At 39.4% G+C, this 24,636-nt stretch overlaps 1 protein-coding gene across 2 annotated transcripts in view; it reads right to left on the reverse strand.

Moving 5' to 3' along the window:
- Positions 1 to 3,189: 3,189 nt before the first annotated feature.
- The window catches only part of LOC122808904, a 1,046,088-nt gene continuing 1,024,641 nt past the window's right edge, over positions 3,190 to 24,636 (reverse strand). For both annotated transcript variants that reach the window (XM_044080021.1, XM_044080020.1), the window contains exon 8: positions 3,190 to 4,008. In XM_044080021.1, the coding sequence (XP_043935956.1) occupies positions 3,283 to 4,008 (726 nt within the window). In that variant the 3' untranslated portion in view covers positions 3,190 to 3,282. The remainder of the gene's footprint in view (positions 4,009 to 24,636) is intronic.

Consider the following 24,636-nt stretch of genomic DNA (forward strand, 5'->3'; position numbering starts at 1 on the left):
CACACTAGGGCAGGTGCAAGGCATCATTCTGTGGCAACAGTTATGTGATTTTGAAAATAGATCTAATTTGCATGGGTTAAATCACTGGACAGGATGAAGTGGCCATTGATCAGTTGTCTTTTCCTAGTGGAAGGGTTCCAGATTTTTCAGTTTCTGTGGCATCACAGGCCTCAGCCTTTAAACGAGAGAGTAACAGTCATCCAACTATATGATGTGCATCTGCATTAATCATGCTCAGTGATGAAATTTCATACCACTTCCTCGGTCAATGATAGACATCAGAGGAAATATGGCTACTAGTGTTCTCTCATATTAGCTCTCACTACAGAGTCCTAGGATTAAAGAGTTGCAACAAGGCTCTGCTCTCCAAAAAGTTCAGAGAACAGAAGGATACAATCCAAGATCAACTGATAAAGAGCAACAGGTTCATTAAAAGCAGGGCAGAAGGGAGCTGGGGATATGACTGAAGTAAGTGCCAGTCATGTGGGAGAATAGGATACATAGAAAAAATATGGATTCCATGTAGAATAAGATATTTTACTGAGCAGCACTCAACATAATTTCCATTGTTTAAAAAATGTCCCAGATATTAGTCTGAAAGAAAAATGTAAGATTAACATTCTCTTATAATGGAAGATATAGGACAGCTTGACAAATCATTTACTGAGTAAAACATTACCACCCATGATTAAACTAAAATATTGCTTATTGAGAGGCAACTATATTTTCAGTACAGTTTGTCACATTTTTTTTGCTATTGAGGTTTTCCAAATGAAGACCTGTATCTGACACTTTCAAAGAGAATCAGCATTGAAAAGTCTTAAAGAAGAAATTCCAGTTAACGTGGATTTAAAATGAAGGAAATGATTTTGACAAAACAGTTCCCTTTGCTCAGAATTGGCTAACTAAATTAAAAAAATCCATCTTCAGACCAATGCATTTGTCTAAGTGTTGTATTCTTTAATGATGTCTCTTTATATGATGTTTAATGATGCAGAGTTTCCTGCTACAATAATTGTTAAACAGCTCTTGTACAAAGGATTAGTAATTGATTAACATCTAAAAATTTCATATCAAATTCATAGCAAAAGTAATGAATAAATATATATTAACTCCATCCAATGGAGCTCAGGAAGTTTGCACTGTAACGTCCAATGGGCAGAGCCTAAGCCTTTTGACAGAATCAAATTATGTCGTCACATTTCAAACAAATGTTCATATCTCTGGAACCATAGAGGTTATGAAAGAAGTATAAATGGCACAAACTATTTTTATAGGGATAGTATTCGTTAGGTTCAAAGTTTTAAACCAAATTTTATATGTTACAGTAAACACAGTAACTGTTACGTCTGTAATACTTTGTAAACATATCTCAGCAACCACTCAAGTTACACACATACAGTGATCAGTATTTCATTCATCTAGCTGAGAGCTCTCATATGAAGCTAAGGAATTCTGTCTGTGTTGCTTGGTTGTTGAGATATTTAGAAAAATGTGAAAATGATATCTATAGAAATTAATATCATAAAATCAACAGCTAATATCTATTTACTTGTACTAGACAGATGTCATATATTAATGCAGTTGTGTTTGCCAATGCGTATGCTTTAAGATGAAATATTTTAAAATCTTGTAGATAGCATGGTTTTGGAATTATTGATGCTAATATAAACAAGCAATATTTGATGCCTACAGGTGTCAGTAGGAGTTAACTGCACAAACACCTGGAGGAGTCACTCAGATGTAATGGGTTAATTAGATGTTTCAGCAGTCACTGAAGTACAGGACCCATTAATGTACACCATAGTCTTTTATGAGGCTTATTTAAATGTTATGTGACATTGGAGCTCTTATCAATGCATATGTAGAGACTCACAAATTGGTATGTGACTGTAAAGCACACTAATGATTTATTATACTGCATGCTATGTGTTCTCTTTGCAGGTAAGTGAGTATCTCATATATGAAGATGAATGTGTTTACAGATGTTTAAGGACTTTTGAAAAGTTTTCTTGTTCAGATTCTACTTCTGTGATTGTTGAGACAGTGGTGATGATTATGGTGACTGATTTTGCTTGAAATATAGAAAAATCTTCATTTTTCTGACTTTCTGATCTTGGCTGCATGACTTGTTCAAGCTTTCCCTCTGAGACTAGTATATCCATTAAAAACGTCCAAAAACTAATAGGCACAAGACAACTCGAGCGTACACTGCAAAGTCCAACAAGGTTTAATAGCTGAGTAAAACAAGCATACAGCAATCGGTAGTCCAGTGCACACTCCGGTAAGTTTAAGGAAAGGATTTATGAACACGTTTATTACATTAACAAAAGGAAAATGGAGAGCCCACTAGCTAGACACTGAATTGAAAACCCTAACCACGGTTTCAAATTTAAGGCCATCGACTCAATTGAGATGAATAGTAGAGGAGAGGCGTCTACATTTATGTTGGAGAAATTGGAACTTTTGTGGCAGCTTAGACTCAATGCATGCTTTCCACCGGGCTTGAATGAAATTACTTCTATTCTATGTGTGCTAAAATTAAAGAGCCTTAAGAGATAGTAGCTGCACATACATTATTTTTGTTGGATGGTTAAATAATAGATGCTCATTAGCCCTAGGGAGGTTACACTTGTTAAGTTACACCCACTTTTTATAGGTTAAAAGAAACATTACACAACATAGTTTTTTATGAAAAGATTACTACTTCCACGGGTCCCTGAACATTAGTTATAAGTAAAGTGAACTAACTACAATTTTAATTAATACTATTTGATTTACTATATGTTCTGTTATAAGACAACAGAACTTTGTTTTTTTATAAAACTAAGGCACTCATTTTACCTAATGACTTAACAAAAAACAAACTGTTTGACTTCAGTATTTTAGGATTACACCTTTAAATTATGTGACTGTGCTTATTTGGCTTAATTGTATTAACGAGTATGAGTCACTAGGATAGTACTTAAACTTGTTTTTTCTTTCTGAGCACTATTGTCTGAAGAAGTTAGGAGAAGTGTTTCCTAACAAAAAGCGCTTTACACTTTGTGACATGGATTCTGTGCAGCCAGATCATTTTTAACTTTTTATTGCTTGGCAGTTACTGCAGTGTGCACCAGACTTCTGATTGCTGTAAGCTTGTTTTACTCAGCTATTAAACCTTGTTGGACTTTGCAGTGTACGCTCGTCTTGTCTTGTGCCTATTAGTATATCCATTGTCATAAATATCAAACAGGTATATAATTGGACTTACAAACTCTGCAAAAATTAATATATGCTCATCTAACTGGCCGGAGTCTCCTTCCTTCTTGAGCTTGCACATGACTGGCTTGTTTCATCATCATTTACTTTATGGGTGGGCGGGTCTTCGTCTTCTTTCACTAATGGGAATGTTGTTTCTTCATGGTCTGTTTTGACGTCCATGTGCAAATACCTTTTCCCTGCAAATACAGGAGTTGGTCTGAGAGATAGAGTAATGTCTTCCATTTGATAATCGGCGGGTATTTCCTTGGAGTATCTTTTAACTCTCTCTTTCATAGATAGAGCATTCTCTGTCTTCGGATCTTCCATTTGTTTACTTAATGATTTTCTAATGTAGACACTCTTAACAGCATGCCCTGCAGAAGTTATTTCTTGGGTGTCTTTTAATTTTTTGGCACTGACATTCACTTTAATACTTTCCTTTAAAGAGCCTTCATGCAAATGCATACTTTCAGTCTCTTCCATTCTTCTACCTGAAGATTTAACTGCAAATGCTTCCTTAAAGATATCTTTATCTGTGAGGAGACCTTCATGACTTTGCCTTCTTTCTGTGGCCCTTTCAGATAAAGCTTTGACTCTAGATATTTCTTTAAAGGTATCCCCACCTCTGACTACATCTTCATGACTCCGTCGTCTTTCTTTGGCTCCTTCAGGTAAAGCTTTTCTTTCTTGACCACTTCTGATTGACTGCTCCATAATGTACATCCTTTTTCTTGAACTTTCTTCTCTTTCATTTCTAGGATTTATCTGGAAAGTATAAAGTATAATTATCAGACAGAGATAATGCATTTGGTTAAAATTACTTTTAGTTTTACTATGCTTTGCAGCACGTTAATCAGTGACCAATGCTACCATAAAGATCGAAATAAAAATTTAAGCTAGACTGTATGACTCTAAGGAGGATAACTTTCTCTGTATGTTTTCATTTACCTTAGGCACTATTAAGCAAACCAACATGCACTTTTACAATGCTGGTTTTCAGTGATGTCGGTTAGCTTAAGGTTCAATAAAATGCAGTCATTGCTCTCCTGAAATTAACTTTAACAACCCAGTGATAACCGCAGTTATTTTTAATAATGATTTCTGCTGGTAGAATACAAACTCCTTATTACTGAAAAGATCAGGATTAGTGGAACATTCTGAAACTATTTTAAGATCATTTTCAAACGTGTGAATTAGACTGAGGGGAAGGGCACACAATGTAAGACAGAGAGGAGAAAAGTGTACATAAAGAAAACAAATTCTACCTGGCCCTTAATCCATACTGTAGAGACCTGGGGAGACAACTGCAGAATAGAAACCTGCTGTGAGAAGGCCTGCATATTATGTCTTTCTACAAAAAGGAGGCAGAGATGACCTAATTCCCTATTATCATTGTCCTGCAGCAATTCCTGCAAGGCTCCTCATTACTGACAAGTTTCTGAGGGGTGTGGACATTTAAAGTTTGTCAACAGCATCGTCATCTTTCTAAGTTAGATTGAGAAGAGAGCTAGACAGCAAAGGAGTGCAGACACCTGCTGATTATAGGGGAGCAAGTCAACATACTCAACTGAACCTTTTTTGTCAGTTATTGATTGCTTATTATAGTCACATGCAGTTTATTATTTTCTACTTTACTGGTTATATATTGTTAGCTACCTTTTGCATCTAGCTGAGTATATAGGAACATAGTGTAGACAACTGTGCTGTAGTGAACATTATTGTATATTTACTTGTCTGTTAAAAGTAATCCATAAATACTTTTTATAGTTCACAAGTTTAAATTGTGCTCTTATCTGTTTAAAGTTACTAACTATACTGACATGTTTTGAATATCTTTTACCAAATATCTATTTTCTATTTTTTTTTCCTAAGCAGACATTATTTGTCGACATGCTTCTATTTACTGCTCTGTATACACCAAACTAACTAGATATATTACATGCATTCAGTTATGAGACCCCCTACACTAATAATTTATTTATTTTTATTTATTTATTTATTTATTTATTTATTTATTTATTTATTTATTTATTTGCAGTTTGTTTGCCAGGATAGCCCAATTGGGCCACAATGAGCCTGTTTTCAATGGATTCCTGGGGAGAAAAGCTCCAGAAAAAATACAAATACATAGTACACATTTGACATTTACATCACAGATTATCTCATAGGAATACAAAGTAAATATAATAAAAAAAAGTTTAACAATGATAGAATACCTCAGTATAGTTTATAAAACAGCAATAAAAAAACACTGTCTCACACAAAAGTAGCAGCATAGTGTAACTGTTGGTCAAATAGTTTAATAGAGCTGTGGAATTATAGGAGGGAGTGATGATGTATTTAGTTCTAGGAAAGTAGGAATTGGCATTAGAAGAATTAGGTAGGATGGGAACATTGTGAAGTTAGTTGTGAGTGCAACAAGGTTTTAAATGTGTAGAGACTGTTGGTGATGCAGATAGGTGATGGCAGAGAATTCCAGAGGCGTGCAAGAGAGAAGGACATTAGGTGATTCCCAGCTGGACGTGTGGGTTTGTGCAGTTTAATTAGGTTTTGGGAATTAGATCTTAGAAGTCATTCTGGTTCATACATTTCAAAGGTAGTGGCTAGGGAGGAACAAAGACATGGGTTGTAAATGAGTTTGTGTGCTTAGATATGTTGGGTATAAGTGAGGAGGTTAGGTAGTTCAAGCCAGTTTAGTTGGTGAAGAGAATTACAATAGTGAGAAATGGTTCTGTGACTTGCTGCAAATTTTAATATCTTGTTATACCAAGAGGAGAGTTTTGTTTTGAGGGAGGATTGCAGGTTGCCAAGGATAGATGCACCCGCGGTGGTAGTGCTGCGGTAGCATTGTCGCCTCACAGTAAGACGCTGTCCAGTTCGATTCTCAGCTAGAGTGTCTTCTGCGTGGAGGCATGCGTGAATGAATGTACCTTCATTGAAGGTTGTGCATCAGGACTGGTAACTCAGCACATAAAAATCAACTACCAATCATTAGCGGACCGGAGTTCCGCTGTGGCGACCCCTAACCGGGAAAAGCCAAAAGACACAAACAAACAAACTTGTAAATGTTTGTTGAATTTTAGTTGATCATCTATGAGTACTCCTAGCAGTTTAGTGTCAGAGACTATTTCTAAGGGAGTATTCTTTTTTCTGGTGATTATAAAAGAGTGTTTATCTAGGGAGGAGGTTTTGGAGGTGGTGAATAACATACATTTAGTTTTGGTTGCATTAAGAGCCAGATGGTTGTCTAGCATCCACTGCTCAGTAGAGGAGAAGGTGGTTTGGGTAAGCTTATTAAGAGTGGAGATAGAAGGGGAGGAACAGATAATGGTAGAATCGTTGGAATATTGGATGAGGCTGGAGTTTGGAATGGCTTGGTAGAAGTCGTTAATGAATATGTTGAATAGTAGGGGGCCTAAAATAGAACCTTGGGGGACACCTTTGGGAGTATTAAGGAAGGGTGGCATGGCTTTATTCCATTTGATGGCTTGTTGTCTGGTTGTGAGATAGCTGGAGAACCACTTGGTACAGGAAGGGATAGTTTTAGTTTGGAGAGTTTATTAAGAAACAGGTTGTGGGAAATAGTTTCAAATGCCTTGGAGAAGTAGAGGAGAAGGGTGGACATGAAATGGCTGGAATCATGGGCTTTGTTAATTTTTTCAAGGAAGGAAAGGAGAGCAGTGGAAGTGCTATGACTGGTTCTGAATCCATGCTGTGTGGGGGTAAGAAGCTAGTTGCTGATGAGATGGGGTAAGAGTTGTTGGTGGATACATTTTTCAAGAAGCTTAGAAATAGGAGATAAGACAGCAATAGGGAGGAAGTTTGGAATGTCATTATTATTACCTCCTTTATGTAGAGGAATATATACATACATACATACATACAAATGTTTCAAGCATGGGCATTAAAGCCCTTCTAGCTTGCCAATATGTCAAAACACTTGTTCCCATAATAAATGTCCAGGCTGTTCTTAAAAATATTTAAACTAGTGCTTGCTTTAATGTAATTTGGTAGTCTGTTTCAAGCATCAGCTACTCTGTCAGAGAATCATTTAGTACACTTCACATCCCTGTAGAACCTCCTACATAGGTTATCTGATGATTCTCTAGTACTTTTTGATAACCCCAAACATTCCCAGAGGTAGTTGTCCCTAAATGCCCTATATACCTGAATAAGATCTCCTCTTAAATATCTGTAAGAGACACTGTACAAGTTCAAATAATTTAGTCTTTCATAATAAATGCTTTGCCAAAGATGGTCTGCACCTGTCGCCCCTGGGATTCAGGTTACTGGCTAAGGCTCTTGCCACCCCTATAGTGCCTTTTTTAGGCAAACTTCAAAAGACAAAACCACCACCGTAACAGGTACAAGCATGCAAAATCTGAAGGTAATGCTACTCAATGCTAGAAGTCTAAACCTCAAAATGCACTCTCTCGAGGCACTCCTAAAAATGGAGAACATCGATATCTGTGCAGTAACTGAGACCTGGTTCAAGGATCCAGACAGCACCCCTGCAATACCAGGCTACAACTCTTACCACACTTTTCGGCCACCAAACCAGGACCAAATCACTAAAGGTGGAGGAGTGTCAATATTCACCAAGGATATTCACACCACCAGGCTAGTTGGCCAACACAATGTGTCTGAAATTCTCCAAGTGCAACTAACACTAGGTAAGACTGCAATCCAAATTGTAGCTTGCTACAGATCCCCCACCATACCCCAAGATTCTCACTACACCTTTCTAAACATACTGGAAAATATTAAGATAGAACCAAACACCCTAATACTGGGTGATTTTAACTACCCTGCCATTAACTGGGAAAACTACTCATGTCCCAACACCTTTGCACAACGGTTCTTGGAATTCATAAATTCCAATGCCCTGGATCAACTAATCCATAGTCCCACCAGGGGCTCCAATATCCTAGACCTGGTCATTACCAACATGGGAAATCAATGCTTCATATCTATGGTCACCCCCTCGTTAGTCAGGTCTGACCATAAGCTAATCACCCTTAACATCCACATCCCACCCCCACCCCCCAATAAAGAAACCACCATAAAAAACTTCTCCAAAGCCAACTTCATGCTACTCAAGTCAGAAGTGACAAACTTCATGACACCCATGCAGATGGGAACTGAAAGTTCAACTTCTGAATCCTACATTAAGGCACTGTATGAGCACATCCACTCATGCATGAATCGTGCCATCCCAAAATGCTCTCATCCAAAAAAAGGAAGCCAATCTGGTGGTCCCCTGCCATAAACAAACTTTACAACAAAAGGAAGAAACTTTTGCAGAAAAGAGGAAAATCCCAGGATGCAAAAAACTCCCTTACCAGCCTCAGTAAGAAACTGAGATGCCTCATAAAATCCTCCAAAGCTAGTTACGAAAATAAAATTGCCAAAGATTCCAAAGACAACCACAAAGCATTCTATAACTATGTCAAGAATCTAAATGACAATGCTCAGATCTGCTCTGAGTTAAAACAGAATGGCATTAAATATACTGATCTGAAGGATATTGCCAATATCCTGGCAGATCGATTCAGTGCCAACTTCACCCCCCTCTCACCCCCTAAATGGCCCATCTCAATACCGGAATATTGCCAAATTCCAGTAATAACGGCCACACAGGTACAAAACGCACTCTCTAAAGCCAAAAATACAGCATCCATGGGACCAGATGACATCCCGGGCTGTGTACTACATGAACTACAATATGAACTGGCACCTCACCTAAGTGTCATGTTTAATCATAGCCTCACCTCAGGTTTCATGCCCACTGAGTGGTGCAGAGCTACAGTTATCCCAATCCACAAGGGGGGATCCACCTTAGATCCCGGAAACTACTGTCCCATCAGTCTGACAAGCCGTATCTGCAAGGCCATGGAGCGTATTATCATGGAACTTATAAACAAAGACATTGGCAACCTTCAAACACTGGACCCCACCCAGTTTGGGTTTGTGAAGGGCCGATCTTGTCTCCTGAACCTGATTCACTTCTTTGAATCAGTCTCCAGAGCCATGGACAAGGGTAAGGTGGTCCACACAGCCTATCTAGACCTTGCCAAGGCCTTTGACACCATCCCCCACTCTGGAATCATAGATAAACTTACTAAGTTGGGCATTAATCCCTATGTCACCCAATGGGTTGCTAAATGGCTTACTGATAGAACCCACACTGTAAAAGTAGCCAACTCCAAATCCAGCTCCAGACAAGTGACAAGTGGAGTACCTCAGGGTTCAGTCCTGGAGCCGCTCTTGTTTGGCATCTACTTCTCTGAAGTACAGGTCAACACTAAGGGACTCTGGCTAACAAAGTTTGCAGATGACTGCAAACTGGGAGCCATTATTGAATCCCAAATGATGTGGATACTCTACAAAAGGGCCTTACAGAAACAGATGCTTGGTGCCAGAGCCATGGGCTCAAGCTCAATGCCAAGAAATGTATTGTTATCCCCTTTGGGAAAAACATGTATCCATGAAGTACCATATAGGTGGCAGTACACTAAACACAGAAAGTGTGATAAGAGACTTAGGGACACAGGTGGACAGTGGTCTCACCTTCGATAACCACATCGCCACAACAGTCAGGAAATCCTTCTATGTGGCACACCTCATCACGAAGGGCTTTTCATCCAGAAAAAAGGATGTCATTGTCCCACTGTACTCATCCCTCATTAGACCCATTATAGAATACAACGCCCTATTTGGTATGTACCTCTCAAGACATCTGCAACAACTGGAAAGGCCTCAGAAATACCTCACTAAAAGAATCACAGGCCTAAAGCAGATGCCCTACGCTGACCGCCTTAAAGAACTCCAGCTATACTCTGTCGCATATCGTCTTCTCAGAGGCGATCTCTGCTTAACATACAAGGCCATGTCAAACCCAGAGCTGTTGGACATGCTACACTTAAAGAAATCCCAATCCCTCAGAGCTACACGCTCCAGGGATCTAAACCTTGTCATCACAATAAACAAAACATGCTGGAGGGATAGGTTCCTGACCCAGAGACTCCCCAGACTCTGGAATAGATTGCCCATACATGTAAAGCAGAGTGCCTCTTTGGACCTCTTCAAGAGGAACCTTGTCGATTGGATGGGAGAAAGGAAATTCACCCCAGGGATCACGTCAGTCGCCCTGCTAGACAGGGGTCCAGGAAAGTAAATAATGTGGGAAGAAATAGCCAGGGAATTGTTATGGCTAGGCTTGTATAGGCCCTAGGGCTGATAGCCTAGTACCAACCTATGAGCATAGATTTTCACATCCATGGATGCCCTTAGTATATTTCCGCTGTACTCTTTCCAGTTTATTCATGCTTGTTTTCCTATAGGGTTTCCATATTGTTATTCCATACTCAAGTTTGGGTCTAATGTAACTAACAAACAATGACTTCACTATGTTTGATTTCCTAGACTTTATAAATCTTTTTATACAACCTATAGTTCTATAACTATCATTAGCCAATTGGTTGATATGATTAGAAAAACTCATAGCTGAATCTACCCATATACCCAGGTCCTTAAATGAGTTTACAGTTTCAATCACTGTGTGCTGTATTAAATATTCACCTTTCGGTTTATGTCTCCGAAATCTCATATGCTTAGTTTTTGATGTATTTATCAACATATTATTCTCCTGTGTCCAAATGGTCAATTTAGTAAAATTATTTTGCAGACATGCCTTATCTGCAACACCTGTAATCAGTTTACCCAATTTCAGGTCGTCAACATATCGATTATAGAACATCTGAGATGAAAAAGTAAGATCTGAAAGATACAATCTAAACAATTAAGGGCCTAGTACAGAACCCTGTGGGACACCTTGACTGTAACCAAGGATTTCACCTGTCTGGTTGGTCTATGATACTTGCCATGTCCTATTTGTAAGCCATGCAGCTATCCATCTTATCAACAGTACATCAATACCTAGTTGTACTAATTTATTGATCAGTGTTTTGTGCATGACCCTGTCAAATGCTGAAGTTAAATCTATATAAATCATATCACAGCACAATCGTTCATTCATAGCTATTATTATATTGTTATAGAACATCATGTTACAGGTGGTAATAGATCTCTTTTCAACATATGCATGCTGATGTATGGTTTCAAGTCCCAACCTATCCAGTTCTGACAATAACTTATCCAGTATTACCTTCTCCATTATTTTTCCAATACATGAAAGTAGACTTAAGGGTCTATATGATTCTGGGTTTGTCCTACTCCCCTTTCCCTTAAAGACAGGTTTAATAGGTGCATGTCTCCAATCTTGAGGAATCTCCCCATATTTATATGACCTAGTGAATAATAGATTGGCAGTGTAAGTTCTTGCTTAAGTATTCTCAGGTCATTGTTGCTTATCCCATCTCCTCCCTGTGCTTTGTTTGGATCTAGTTTGCACAGTTCTTTTTCAATAAAATCTAATTTGATTCCAGTATCTGGGGTTACCTGGATGTCACTAGGACAACTTACCACCCCTTTTGTGGAGCCAAACTGTTTTGCATAAGATTTTGTAAATATATCTAGAACCTGTTGTGTCTAAGAATAAATTTTAGAATCTGCACACAGTTTATCAATTTGTGTATCTTTACTCCTTCCACATCTTATGTATCTATAAAAAGGTTTCCTAAGTAATAATAAAGGCTTTCTTCCAGAGCTGGGGGACCTGGCTTTCTGAGATAGACTGATTAATTAGTATGCTGACAGTGAGAGCAATGGCTTCTGCTGCTACTTTTAGGAAGTATAAGGGAATTTCATCAGGGGCATTGGAACCAGGTTTTAATTTTAGGAGAAGTTTTTTTATGGTGGATATAGAGATGGGATTCATAGAGAAAGGTGGAGGGTAGGGGCAAGGAATGCTAGGGGAGGAAGGGATGGGAGCACACTGAGGAGGGGTTGTAGAGGTGTTGGTGAAGGATGATGTTATCTTGCTTACGGACTCTTTGAAGAAAGAGTTCAATTGGGTGGCTAAGTCCATATCAGGGGCATCTGGGTTGGGGGCAAGGGTTTTCTTTTTTTCCTGGGTTGAGGGGAGATGAGATTAATTTCTAAAATAGTTTGAGACTGGTGTTGTGGTTGATTTGGAGAGTGGAGAAATAGGCTTTGCGGTCTGAGGTAATACGTTTTTTACTTTATTTCGTAGTGTTTTATATTTGTTTAGGGTGATAGTGGTTTTATTTTCATGGTAATGTGTCCAGGCTTTGTCATGGAGTCACATGATAGCTAAGATAAGTAATGTCTTTTGGCTTTTCCCAGTTAGGGGTTGCCACAGCATAACTCCGGTCTGCTAATGATTGGCAGTGGATTTTCTGGTGCTGAGTTGCCAGCCAGATGCCCAACCTTCAAGGAAGGCACCCCCATTCATGCTCGCACCTATCTGCATGTCTTTAACGTCACTCAATCACGGGGAGGACATGCAGACTCCACATAGAAGGCGCTCCAGCCAAGAATCAAATGGGAGAACCTCTTGCTGTAAGGTGACAATGCTAACCGCTGTTTTTGGTTAACCAGGGTACAGGGTTAGTTTTTATACATTTTGTTTTCGAGGAGCAAAGAAGTTTAGCAGGTTTGTGAAAGTAGATTTAAAGTAGCAGAGAGCATTATCTAGGGGAAGAGTCTTTAATGGGCTCCAGTTTGTACTTTTTAGTGCATTTGAGAAGGTTTCAGAATTGAAGTTCTTTAGGCAGCGAGTGGAAATATAGGTGTGAGTTAGTTGTATGGAAGAAGGGAGATAGTGAGCAAAAGTGGGGAAGTGGTCAGCTAGTTGGTCTGGGAGAATACCACTATCAGAGATATAGTGAGGATGGGATACTAGAATCCAGCCTATTGTACTTCCAGTAAAGGAGTTCATGGAAGGCCTGGTAGTAGAATTGATTAGTTGTCTAAAGTTATATAAGTTAATATTGAGTGAGTTAGTGGGAGATTGGATTGTGGCCCAGTTTATGTTCACATCTCCCAGGATTATGGTTTCATGAGTAATGTTAGTAGAGACCCAGGAGAGAATATCTTCAAGGGATGAGATATTGTCTCCAGGAGGAATATAGAGGGAGAGAACAAATATGAGTTTATGCTTGTTTAGGAGGAGTAGGGCTGGTATTATTTCTGCCTTGCCAAGTTTGAGAAAGGGTTTGGTATAGGGAGTGACTAAGAGGGATGCCGAGTAAAGGAGTGCTACACCACCACTTTTTTTGTGTTCTGTCATTCCTTAACATGCGGTAGTTGGGAGGAGTTATTTCAGAATCTTGTATATGGGGCTTAAGCCAGGTTTCTGAGATGGAGAGAATATTGGGTTGGTTATGTGAAGCCAGGCATGAAGGTTTGGAATTTTGTTACGTAGGCTCTGAGCATTTAGAGCTGAGAAATGGAGAGGTTTGCCTGTTGCTTGGGGGTGGGTTTGGGGGGTTGAATTTGGTGTGGTAGAGGGGCCTTAGTTTGGGTGGATGTCCCCAGAAAGAAGGATAGAGATAAAATGAGGGATGAGGTATTTGGTTTGTTTGGGGTGTAGTATGCAGGTAGAGAGAGTTTTGTGGACATTAGACTGGTGTAGTTGGGAACAGTGTTTTTAGAGTTAGGTAGGAGTCTATAGGGGAAGAACGTAGTAGTAGTGAAGAGGTAGAGACTGGGAGATATAAGGGTAACAATAAATGTGTACTTTGTACAGGATAGGGTAGTGGTGAGAAATGGGGGGAGTGGTTTGCGTTAGTAGGTTGAGTGATATAGTTCTGGTAAGTTAAGGTAATTAGAAGTATTATTTGAGTAAGTAGGAATAGAGGTTTGAGAGTCATGATGGTGGTTATTATAGTAGAAGTAAGGGGTGAGTTAAGTTGGGAAGTTAGTTTATTTGAGTAAGAGATTATGGTTTAGGTTAATTGGTTGTTTATCAGGATGAGTTGTGTTTGGGAGTAGACTGAAGGGTAGGCTTACTTTAATGGGTGAACTGTGAAAGGGGATTTTTGGGGGGTATGATGGGTAGTGTGGATTGGACTGTGGAAGTGGTGGGAGTAGCTAGGTAAGTATAAGTGTAGGGGTATTGGGGTGGGTGGGATTTGGGAGTAGAATAGGAGAGCAGAGTGAGCCCACACAGTGAACGGAGCAGGTAGAGCCAAGGGAAGGAAGAATCCAAGGTCAAAAAAATAAACAAAAAAAACAATCAGGGGTGTGGAAGGTAAGTTCAAAGGAAAGTATGCAAGGGGGGAAAGGGACGTTCTAGCAGTAGTATAGGGAAGGGATTAGAGTGGTTCAGAGAGGTAAAGGTGGGCCACAAGAAAGAAGGCAAAGTTAAAGAGTCTGAGGGAGGGGTTGGAAAGAAAAGAAAGTGAAAGAAACTGGGGGAGGGTTTAGATAGCATGTGGAGATGGATATCACAGTGGCCTAGCTGTTTGGAACCAGTACTGACAGGGTCAGGTCAGCAGTGTGAAACAGCACTGAAAATAGCAATCAGAAAGGAAGCAACTGTGAAAATCAGAGCTGAAGAGGTAAAAAGAGAGCAAGTCAGAGATGGAAATAGGTTCATAGGTTCATACTAGGCTATCGGCCCAAGGGCCTACGTAAGCCTAGCCAGCAAGATTCCATGGCTTACGCCACCCAAGAAAGTTATTTTCCTGTGCCACTGTCGAGCAAAGACACAGAAGTGATCCCTGGGGTGTATTTCCTATTTCCCATCCACTCATCAAGATTTTTCTTGAAGAGTGCTAATGAAGAACTTGGCTTGACATAGATGGGTAGCTTGTTCCAGAGTATAGGAAGTCTCTGGGACAGGAATATCTCCTTCCAGCATGTCCTATTTATTGTGGTGACAAGGTTAAGGTCCCTAGAGTGTGTAGCTCGGAGGAATTGGGATTTCTTTAGGTGTAGCATGTCCAATAGCTCTGGGTTTGACATAGCTTTATATGTTAGGCAGAGATCACCTCGAAGTAGGCGATATGCTACAGAGTAAAGCTGGAGTTTTCTGAGGCAGTCAGTGTAGGGCATTTGTTTGAGGCCAGTAATCCTCTTTGTGAGGTACTTCTGTGGCCTTTCCAGCTGCTGCAGATGTCTTGTGAGGTACATTCCAAAAGGGGCGTTGTACTCTATAATGGGTCTAATGAGTGTCGAGTAGAGGGGAACCATGACCTCTTTTTTCTTGGATGAGAACCATTTTATGATGATGTGTGCCACGTAGAAGGACTTCCTGACTACTGTGGCAATGTGACTATCAAAGGAGAGACTACTGTCCACCTGGGTCCCAAGGTCTCGTATCACACATTCAGTGTTAAGTAGATTGCTGCCTATGTGGTAGTTCATGGGTACAGAGTTTTTACCAAAGGGGATGACACTGCACTTTTGGCATTGAGCTTGAGGCCATGGCTCTGACACCAGGCATCTGTCTCAGTGAAGACCTTCTGTAGGATGTCCACATCATTTGGGGACTTGACTGTGGCACCTAGTTTGCAGTCATCTGCGAACTTCATTAACCAGAGGCCTTCTGTGTTAGCCTGTACTTCAGAGAAGTAAATACCAAACAGGAGAGGTCCCAGGACGGAACCCTGTGGTACTCCACTTGTCACTGCTTTGAGGTCAGATTTGGAGTCTGCAGCTTTTACAGTGTGGGTTCTGTCGGTGAGCCAGTTGGCAAACCCATCTTGTGAGTTTTTAAAAAGTGAAACTGTTCCTTTTTATTTAAGGTATTACTACAGGGCAGGTGATGTTGCAGATATAAATTTAAAAACAGGAGACAAAGGGTACAGAAGACGTACTAGGGGTTAAATAATACTCTAGAGTGTGAGTGGCAACATTAAACCTACTTATACTGAAACTATTGAGAGTTAAAATAACATTAAACTAAAAGCTATTGGTACTATTGTAAGTCAAAACAGCAGGGCGGCCACAGTGGTGCAGCGGTTAGCATTGTTGCCTCACAGCATAAGGTTCCCTGGTTCAATCCTCAGTTGGGGTGCCTTCTGTGCAGAGTCTGCATGTCCTCCCTGTGGTCACGTGGGTTTCCTCCGGGTGCTCCAGTTTCCTCCCACATCCCAAAGACATGCTGTAGGTGGATTGGACACTCTAAATTGGCCCTAGGTGTGAGTGCATGTGTGCCTTCTGTGTAAGGTTGGGAGTTGGGCTGGCAACTCGACACCGTAAAATGCCACTGCCAGTCATGAGCAGACATGTGATCCGCTGTGCCAATCCCTACCTGGGAAAAGCCAGAAGAAGAAGATGTTAGTCAAAATAGCAAGGAATATGATAGACTACTGGCACTGTGCTCCTTCCTGGTGGCCAAAGTAAGTTACTACAGCCAAAAAAACTACCTGTTTATGTACTCACCTGCTCTGTAATAATACTTTAAATAAAAAGGAGCAGTTTCACTTTTTAAAAAGCAGATAGTTTTAAAAACAGATTCAAAGTGTGGATAAATTGCAGTAGAAGGAATGCCTACAGCTGAGCTAGAAAGCTGTGCTTTTTAGTTTGTTTTTGGAGCTGCTTCAGGCAGGTAACTTAAGCAGATTTATAACTTTTTCACAAAGTATTTTGCTGGGCGAGTCTGTTAGGCAGGTGATGACCACAGAGTGTTTTACCCGTCGGTAGAAGCTGCAAGAGATAAGGCGGAACACATGCAAAAGGTTAGACCAAGAAATTAAGAAAAGACACATGAGAGACCCGACCTACCAAAACCGTAGAGAATCAGAGGATAAGTGAGGTATAATAGAGACAAGAAAGAACCAATGTAGCAATAACAGTATTCCTAGCTGAGTAAGTCATGAAAGCCGAGCAGATACTACATTTTGAACTAATGTAGCACTAAAAGTAAATGCAGTAGGTTGTACAGAAATAACAAATATTAGTAAACAAGCAGCAAGCAGAACAGATATTACATTTTAAACAACTAATGTAGCACTTAAAGTAAATGCAGTAGGTTGTACAGAAATAGCAAATATTAGCAAACACAGTTAACTAAGCCCTGTAAGCAGAACAGTAAACATTCTTAAAAAAAACTGTAATGAAGCACTAGGAGTAAATGGAGTAGCTTGTACAGATAAAGCAACTTTTAGCAAACACAGTTAACTCAGCCCTGTAAGCAGAGCAGGAGACAATTCTTAAAAACTGTAATGTAGTACTAGGAGTAAATGCAGTAGCTTGTACAGATAAAGCAACTTTTAGCAAGCACAGTTAACTCTGCACTGACAGACAGTAATGAAGTTGATGTGATACTATCCTTCTAAATGTCTTACAGGATATGTTGCTAAACTGTGGAGCTCGGTCCTAACACATGTAAGACGTACTTATCTCATCTACAATTTAAAAACTCATTGAAAACATACATCAACAAAATGATCCAGCACTTGTAACAACATTATTAGTACATAAATCCCCTTCTTATTCAAATGTTATTAAATCTATAATTTAAAATCACAGTGAAATCAAACCTATCAACAAAATAGTCTTGCCCTTTTACCAAACCCATTACTAAGACCTCTCTTTATGCAACTAAATTAAATAGATATCATAGTCCTCTCACTTTATATCATGTTTACAGATCTCTGGTGAATAACTGTTTGGATAAAATATGCATATGCATCGTCTACTTCCTGTGTATTAAAGTATCAGTGTGACTATATATGTACTGTAAAATAATGCAGCAAGCACACAGTCAAACCTAGACCACATATAAGCAGGGAAGCAAGCCCCCCACAACCCCCTACTTATACATATACTAACTCCGAGATCGCACAGACACACAAAAAGGTAAGTCACACCCACACATTTCACAGTCTCGCACACACACATCACAGTCACAACACACACACTGACATACACTAAAGCCCCTAACCAACACACTTACATATACATACATACCCGAACTAACACCTAACCATTCACACACCGCAACACCAGAAGCGCTAATTCAAAATTTCCGTACTTCGGGATTTTGAATTTCGTGCTTCTGGTGTTTCAGGATTTCAAGGCTTTGGTGTTATAATTTCAAAATACTGAAAATTCGGGATTTCAGTATTTCAAAATTATGAACGGACCCTATATATATATATATATATATATATATATATATATATATATATATATATATATATATATATATATATATATATATATATATATATATATATATATATATATTGTTTGTTATTGTTAGCTTATACTGACTGCCTGTGCAGATGTATGCAATATGGAGCTTTTCTCCCTAGGCCTGTGATGAATGGGGCTTTGCCCAGTTAAGACTTCCAAGTAATCAAAGGCAAACAAATGAATAAATTATAGATGGAAACCTGAGTCAGTACAGAACCTTCCACATACATACAAAGAACAAGTTACCATTTGTTAATCATCACCATCATCACCATCATCATCACCCTCCTTTTTTCCCATTTTTTCTAAATGGGGTCAGGTTGTCGTGTTAACTGTCGCCAACTCCCTTGATTCGCTGATGCACTCCTGCCTTCCTCAACACTCATGTCTGACTGTCGCAGATCTTCTCTCACACAATCCATCCACCTCTTTGCTGGACACACTCATTTCCTCTTACCTTTCTCCTGACTGTCCCAAATCGTCTTCACAAGATTGTATTCTGCTTTTCCTGCACGTGTCCAAACCACCGTAATTTGTTCACTTTGATCTTTTCTGCAAGTGGAGCTATTTACTTCTGCTCTTATGTCCTCATTTCTTCATCTGTCCTGCATTGTGTATCCTACCACCCTTCTTAGACACTTAATTTCTTTCACCTTTAGCTTTCTCACCTGCTCTGCCTTTACTGCCCAGGTTTCTGTATCATACAGTAGTAATGGTTGCACTAATGTTTTGCACACCTTACTTTTCAGCTTTACATTCTTCTGTCATACACTACACCTGACACTCAGTGCCATTTGGCAGCAGCCCTTCTGATTCCAGCTTTGACCTCTTCATTCAGACTTCCCTTCTCCTCAACCCCCCCCCCCCACTCAGATACTGTTTCACTATCTTCCCGTCTATCACAGTTCTCAGTTTCTTCTGATTTCCCCTGTTTGCTGCCATTACCACTATTTTATCTGTACTTAGTTTCATCCCACGTCCTTCAGTTTTCCATTTAATTTCTCTATCCTTTAATGAAGTTCTTGCTCAAAGTCAGCCTCTAATGCCCCATTGTCTGCATACAGCAACTCTGAAGATCTGTCCCATCCGATCTATTTGCAGACATTTGTTAAGACATGTAAAATCAGTGAGCCATATGTATACCCCACAAATAGAAGCTGGACACCACAGATTCTACCTATTGTGAACAACCACATAAGTCCACATATAGCTATGCTGCTTCTTTAAGTAACCCCCCCCCCCCAAGCCCTCTGTTGTTCTGCAGCCAAAGCATATCACATTTAATAAACCAACTACACTATCCTTCACCCAAATAAAAGTACCAAAAAGAGTCTTCAGAAATTGTAATCAGAAAAATACCATAGACCATAGTTACCAGAGGCTATTAGACATACAAACTAGAAAAGTAACCCGTAAAGCACACAATATATCCAGACAACTAATTAACCTGTTTACATCTGGTATCTCCATGATCAGAAGAGGAGGCAAGCCATTTATTAGGTTGCACAAGGTGACAGTTACTAAACTGTCTGTCATTACTAAACAGTTTACCAGCATCCCAAACTGGGAACATCACAGACAATTTAGTTACACTACAAGACTGCCATAGTGGCTCAGCATATCTTTCAACTGTACCATGTTCAGTGACCATTCCAGACTTATTTCACTCCCTTACAAAAATTACTGATTTCAGGATTTCAAGCACAATTTACAGGACTAATGAAGGCTTTGTGTGTGTGTGTGTGTGTGTGTGTGTGTGTGTGTGTGTGTGTGTGTGTGTGTGTGTGTGTGTGTGTGTGTGTGTGTATATGCATCATCAAAACAGCATGAGTGGGCTGATATGATACAAACCCTCAGCATCAGATAACACCAGGTAGCTTAAGAGTGTAGGATGGATCCAAGATAGTTTGAAATCAGTCTGAAAAGGAAAAATGAAACAAAAATTCTTAAAACTAGTTTAAAGTTATGTTGCAATGATGTGGTTTTCATGTCTTGTCTGACTCTGGCCAATGTGAAGCACAGCAGCGCTTGTAATGCAACTTTTTCCTCCAGCCTTTGTATTGAAAGTTTACAGTCACTTGTTATTTGGTTAAGTGAATCATACCATTGAGATGAGCTCTGTTATGTCCTGATGCTTATTTGGTGGCCAATTATCTTCTGTTGTTGAAGATCTATCCCAAGAATTTCCCAACAGGTACTACCAGTAGGGGTGTAGGGCTTTATTAAATGCATCCTACTGAGAAGAAAATCCAGGCTCATGTAAGTTGTTGCTTCTGGTTCCACGTTCAAGGCTTTGCTGACAAAACTGTCTTGGATGTTTGGTGTGTCTACCACAGTGTCTTTTATAATGATGTTAATGGACTGTCTTACAGTAATCTCACCTGATGTCTCTAATATGGTGTTAGCAGTTTCTGTAATTATAAAAGGGACAAAAAATGATGTAGTTCTGATTTCCGATGAAGTTCTGTTTTAGTGCTGTAACAGAAGCGTTTAATCTTGAATAAAATTTTCGGAGTTGAAATGTGTGGTGTATTTTCTGTGGTAGAAGCAGGCAATCATTTTGAAAGTAAAATAAAAGTATATAAGCATGCATGATGCATGACTCCTATGCACCCGATCTGTGATGCAATGATGCCTAGCAGTGTAAACAGACATTGCTATGTCCAAAAAAATTCAGGCAATAAAATAAAATGCAAAATTCCCAACAAATAAATGATTAAATTACAATTATTTGTTAAATAATTCTCTTGTATGAGTGCCCATTTTGCTTACTTTTTTTATTTTTCATACCACTATCAGCTTATGACTTCTTTCTAAAGTTGAAAAGGAGAACAGAAATGATCTGCACCCCAGGCAGAGTTCATAGTTCTGATGAATGATCCTGCACACCATGGCCAGTAGTTGATCTTGGTTGACTACTGCACCTTCACCACCCTCCCAGGGGGAGGCTGGGCACCATCCCCTGAAGTGGTTCCACCCGGAGGTGGCACAGTGGCAAGAGAGGGAGCACCACCAACCTGGGTTCCAGACATGCCAGGACCCAGTGCCATGGCCAGCTGAGGTAGGATAGGTGGATCACCAGGAACCTGCCTACCCTGCCTACCCTGTTGTGCTGTTGTGATGCAAGTATAGCAATAAGTATAGGTTAGTTGTGAGCAAAACCATTGCCAGTAATAACAGCATGCCAGAACATTGGAAATAACCCCATTATATTTCAGTTCATATTATGTGACGCGCAACATTAAATAACAAAACATCAGTATACTGACAGCATGCCATTAAAGGTTATGGCATAAGGCCAACAAAATAGGTAATTCAACAAGATATGATAATATGCAACCATTTTAATACATAATAATAAAACACATGCCCTAAAATAAAGTTTAATGTAACAACATATGCTAATAGCAAACCATATCCAATGAATAACAATGTTGTTGTATCTTTTGGCTTTTCCCGGTTAGGGGTTGCCAAAGCAGAACTCTGGTCCACTAATGATTGGCAGTAGATTTTTCATACCGAGTTGCCAGCCCTGACGTACAACCTTCAACGAAGGTACGCCCATTCACGCATGTCTCCACACAGAAGATGCTTTAGCTGAGAATCGAACAGGACAACGTCTTATTGTGAGGTGACAACGCTACCGCAGCACCACCACTGTGGTTACATCCAATGAATAACAATAATAAATAAATTAAGATAAGGGGTGAGGTGAGAGAGAGAGAGAGAGAAATTCAGTCCATTAATACCATTATAGGCTATATATTTGATGGCAGTACTGCTATCTACGCTACAGGTCTGGCCTTTCTTTATGTGTACAAGTGACCTATAGCTGCTGTAGCATGTACATACCTCTCAAGCTATCCGCATGTGACAGTATGGGCCAAGCAGTAACAACTGCAGGTACACAACTACACAGAACACTTGCACATCAGGTGGACCTATATAACTACCAAGGTGTACTGTGGCTGCTGTAGTGATACTTTGATAGTTACATAATCATACTGATGATAAATCTGTGACAGGACGATTACACACTACTAATTACATTACATGACAGCGTGACACTTGAGAGACATGTATGTGTATAGCACAGAAAGTAAACAACTATCATGCCTTGCTTGGCAGGCATGGGGTGAGAACCCAATAGCAGAGAACATCTGCATCAAATGTATTAATTGACTGCAGCAACCTTTAACAGACACTCCAGGCATACAGCCATACCAAAGATTACATATTTATTTTATTTAATTTTATTATTATTATTATTATTATACTTATTTCCTTTATTTTATGCTGTATTTTCACATTCCTGGTAATGACTGTAACAGTTTGTGACATCTAAACACACAATTATTTATTTATAATATGGGCTACCTAACCCATTTACCTGTAGTTCCTGTGGAGAGAAAATCTGTTATCATTACATGACTGATACTTTAATTTTTAGTGCTACATAGCACTGGATTCAAACCCTGGTCTGTGTGTGGCATAATGTACTTTGTATGGAGCATTTAACAAATTGAGCTACTGAGTCACTGCTGAATACTGACTGACTGATATTTCCACAGAGCTCACCTGGAAACAAAATATGACCTGGTAATAGTAGTATAGACTGGAGTGACAACTAAACACACATGCATGAAATTCAAGCATGACAACAGGCAGTCATCATGGTTTTTCACCAGGATTCCAAACATCAGCCTGGACTCCTGAATGCCCCACTGCTGCACCCGGAAGAGTGCACCCTGTACAATGCCAGCCACAGTCACTACACAGGTAGAACTCCAGACAGATTATGCTGTATTCTTGCCTAGTTTGCTTAATATAGCCTGTTTTCTCAATCTTAAACACCATTGGGCAACATTTAAAAATGTGTGGTGTCGCTTAGCACTGCACAAACCAGCTCAACTCAGCCAAGCAGTGCTTAGCAATGCTTTGCAGTGCTTCATTGTGCTCAAACCAGCCAAGCACTGCCAAGCAGTGCATAAACATTATCAGCCATTTTTTTGTTTATGCAATGCTTAACAGGTCTTAGTGCTTAGCTGAATGCAGCTGGCCAGAATTTAAAAATAATTAGCATGATTTGTATTTCAAAAATAAAAGCTCACTGACCCTTCCTTGTATTCAAACCCTACACCTACTTCACATGAGGCCATAACTCTACACATTTAGCTGCGTGGATATGTGGACATTTGCTATACTTTTACATATACCTCTGAGGTACCTCTAAGCAGTGCTGAGCACAGCTCCACACTGAGCAATCCTGCTTAACTACACTTAAACATTACCTTTAAATAAATCATTAAATGCATGTGGTTTCTATTTTTAGATGTCTGGCAGGTGTCTTGGCACTGGTTAGCATTGCTTCGCTCCGCACCATGCAAACATGCTTTTAAAAAATAAATAAATAAATTATATTGCTATAATACAATTGGACAGTGCAGGGAGTATGTTACTCATCAGCAGACACAGTTAGCACCACATTCCCTACACTGATTCAATAACTATGTTCGATGGCTCTCCCCGAGCAATGCACCATGATTAATATGCATGGCATGCTGCTGAGGGGGAACCATGTATACGGACATGGTAACATTCCATGCAGGCTCTACACTATGTCTACACAGATTTTATTAAATCTAGGGGAAAGTTTTAAAAAAATACTATACATGGGAAGGATTCAGAAATATGAATAAGGTTATGGCATTGTATTGAAGGTATGAGAAAGGAAGACAGTGTAAAATTGACAAATAGTACAAAACATTGCCTGTAGCAATATGGGTAGTGGGGAAAAGAAGATGTAATAGGTTATTTCATAAGAAATAAAGAAGAGGAAGATGTTTTAGCTGAAATAAAATAATGTCATGGAGGAAAGGATGGGTAACAGAGGGGAAAGGTAAAAAGGTAAAAAGAATAGTAAGGGAATGTCATTAATGTGATGACAACGCAATAAAAAAAATTAAATATAATCATTTTTGCTGGGGGAAAGTACTCCTGCACCCCAACATGCATATAAAGCAACGCCACATTCATTCAAATGCTATCCCATAGAATATAACAACCACAAAATTATATTTCATGAAGTTGTGTTAGCAAAGTTGGTTCTCTGGTAAGTTGTAACTCAATGAGCAGTACACCAGCCACACATATTACATGTTCTGCTTACAGAACACATAAGATTTTGAATGCCACTACACATCCACCCATAGATAGCAAAAAAAAAAAAAAAGGTAGAAATGCATAGCTTGTATGCCAGTTTTGTTTCCACTCAGTGCTAGATTACAATGCTGGAAATTTGCCAGTAGATTGTGAACATTT

This window comes from Protopterus annectens, chromosome 8.part0 (assembly GCF_019279795.1).
Source record: "Protopterus annectens isolate FY-2018-M chromosome 8.part0, PAN1.0, whole genome shotgun sequence".
Taxonomy (NCBI): domain Eukaryota; kingdom Metazoa; phylum Chordata; order Ceratodontiformes; family Protopteridae; genus Protopterus; species Protopterus annectens.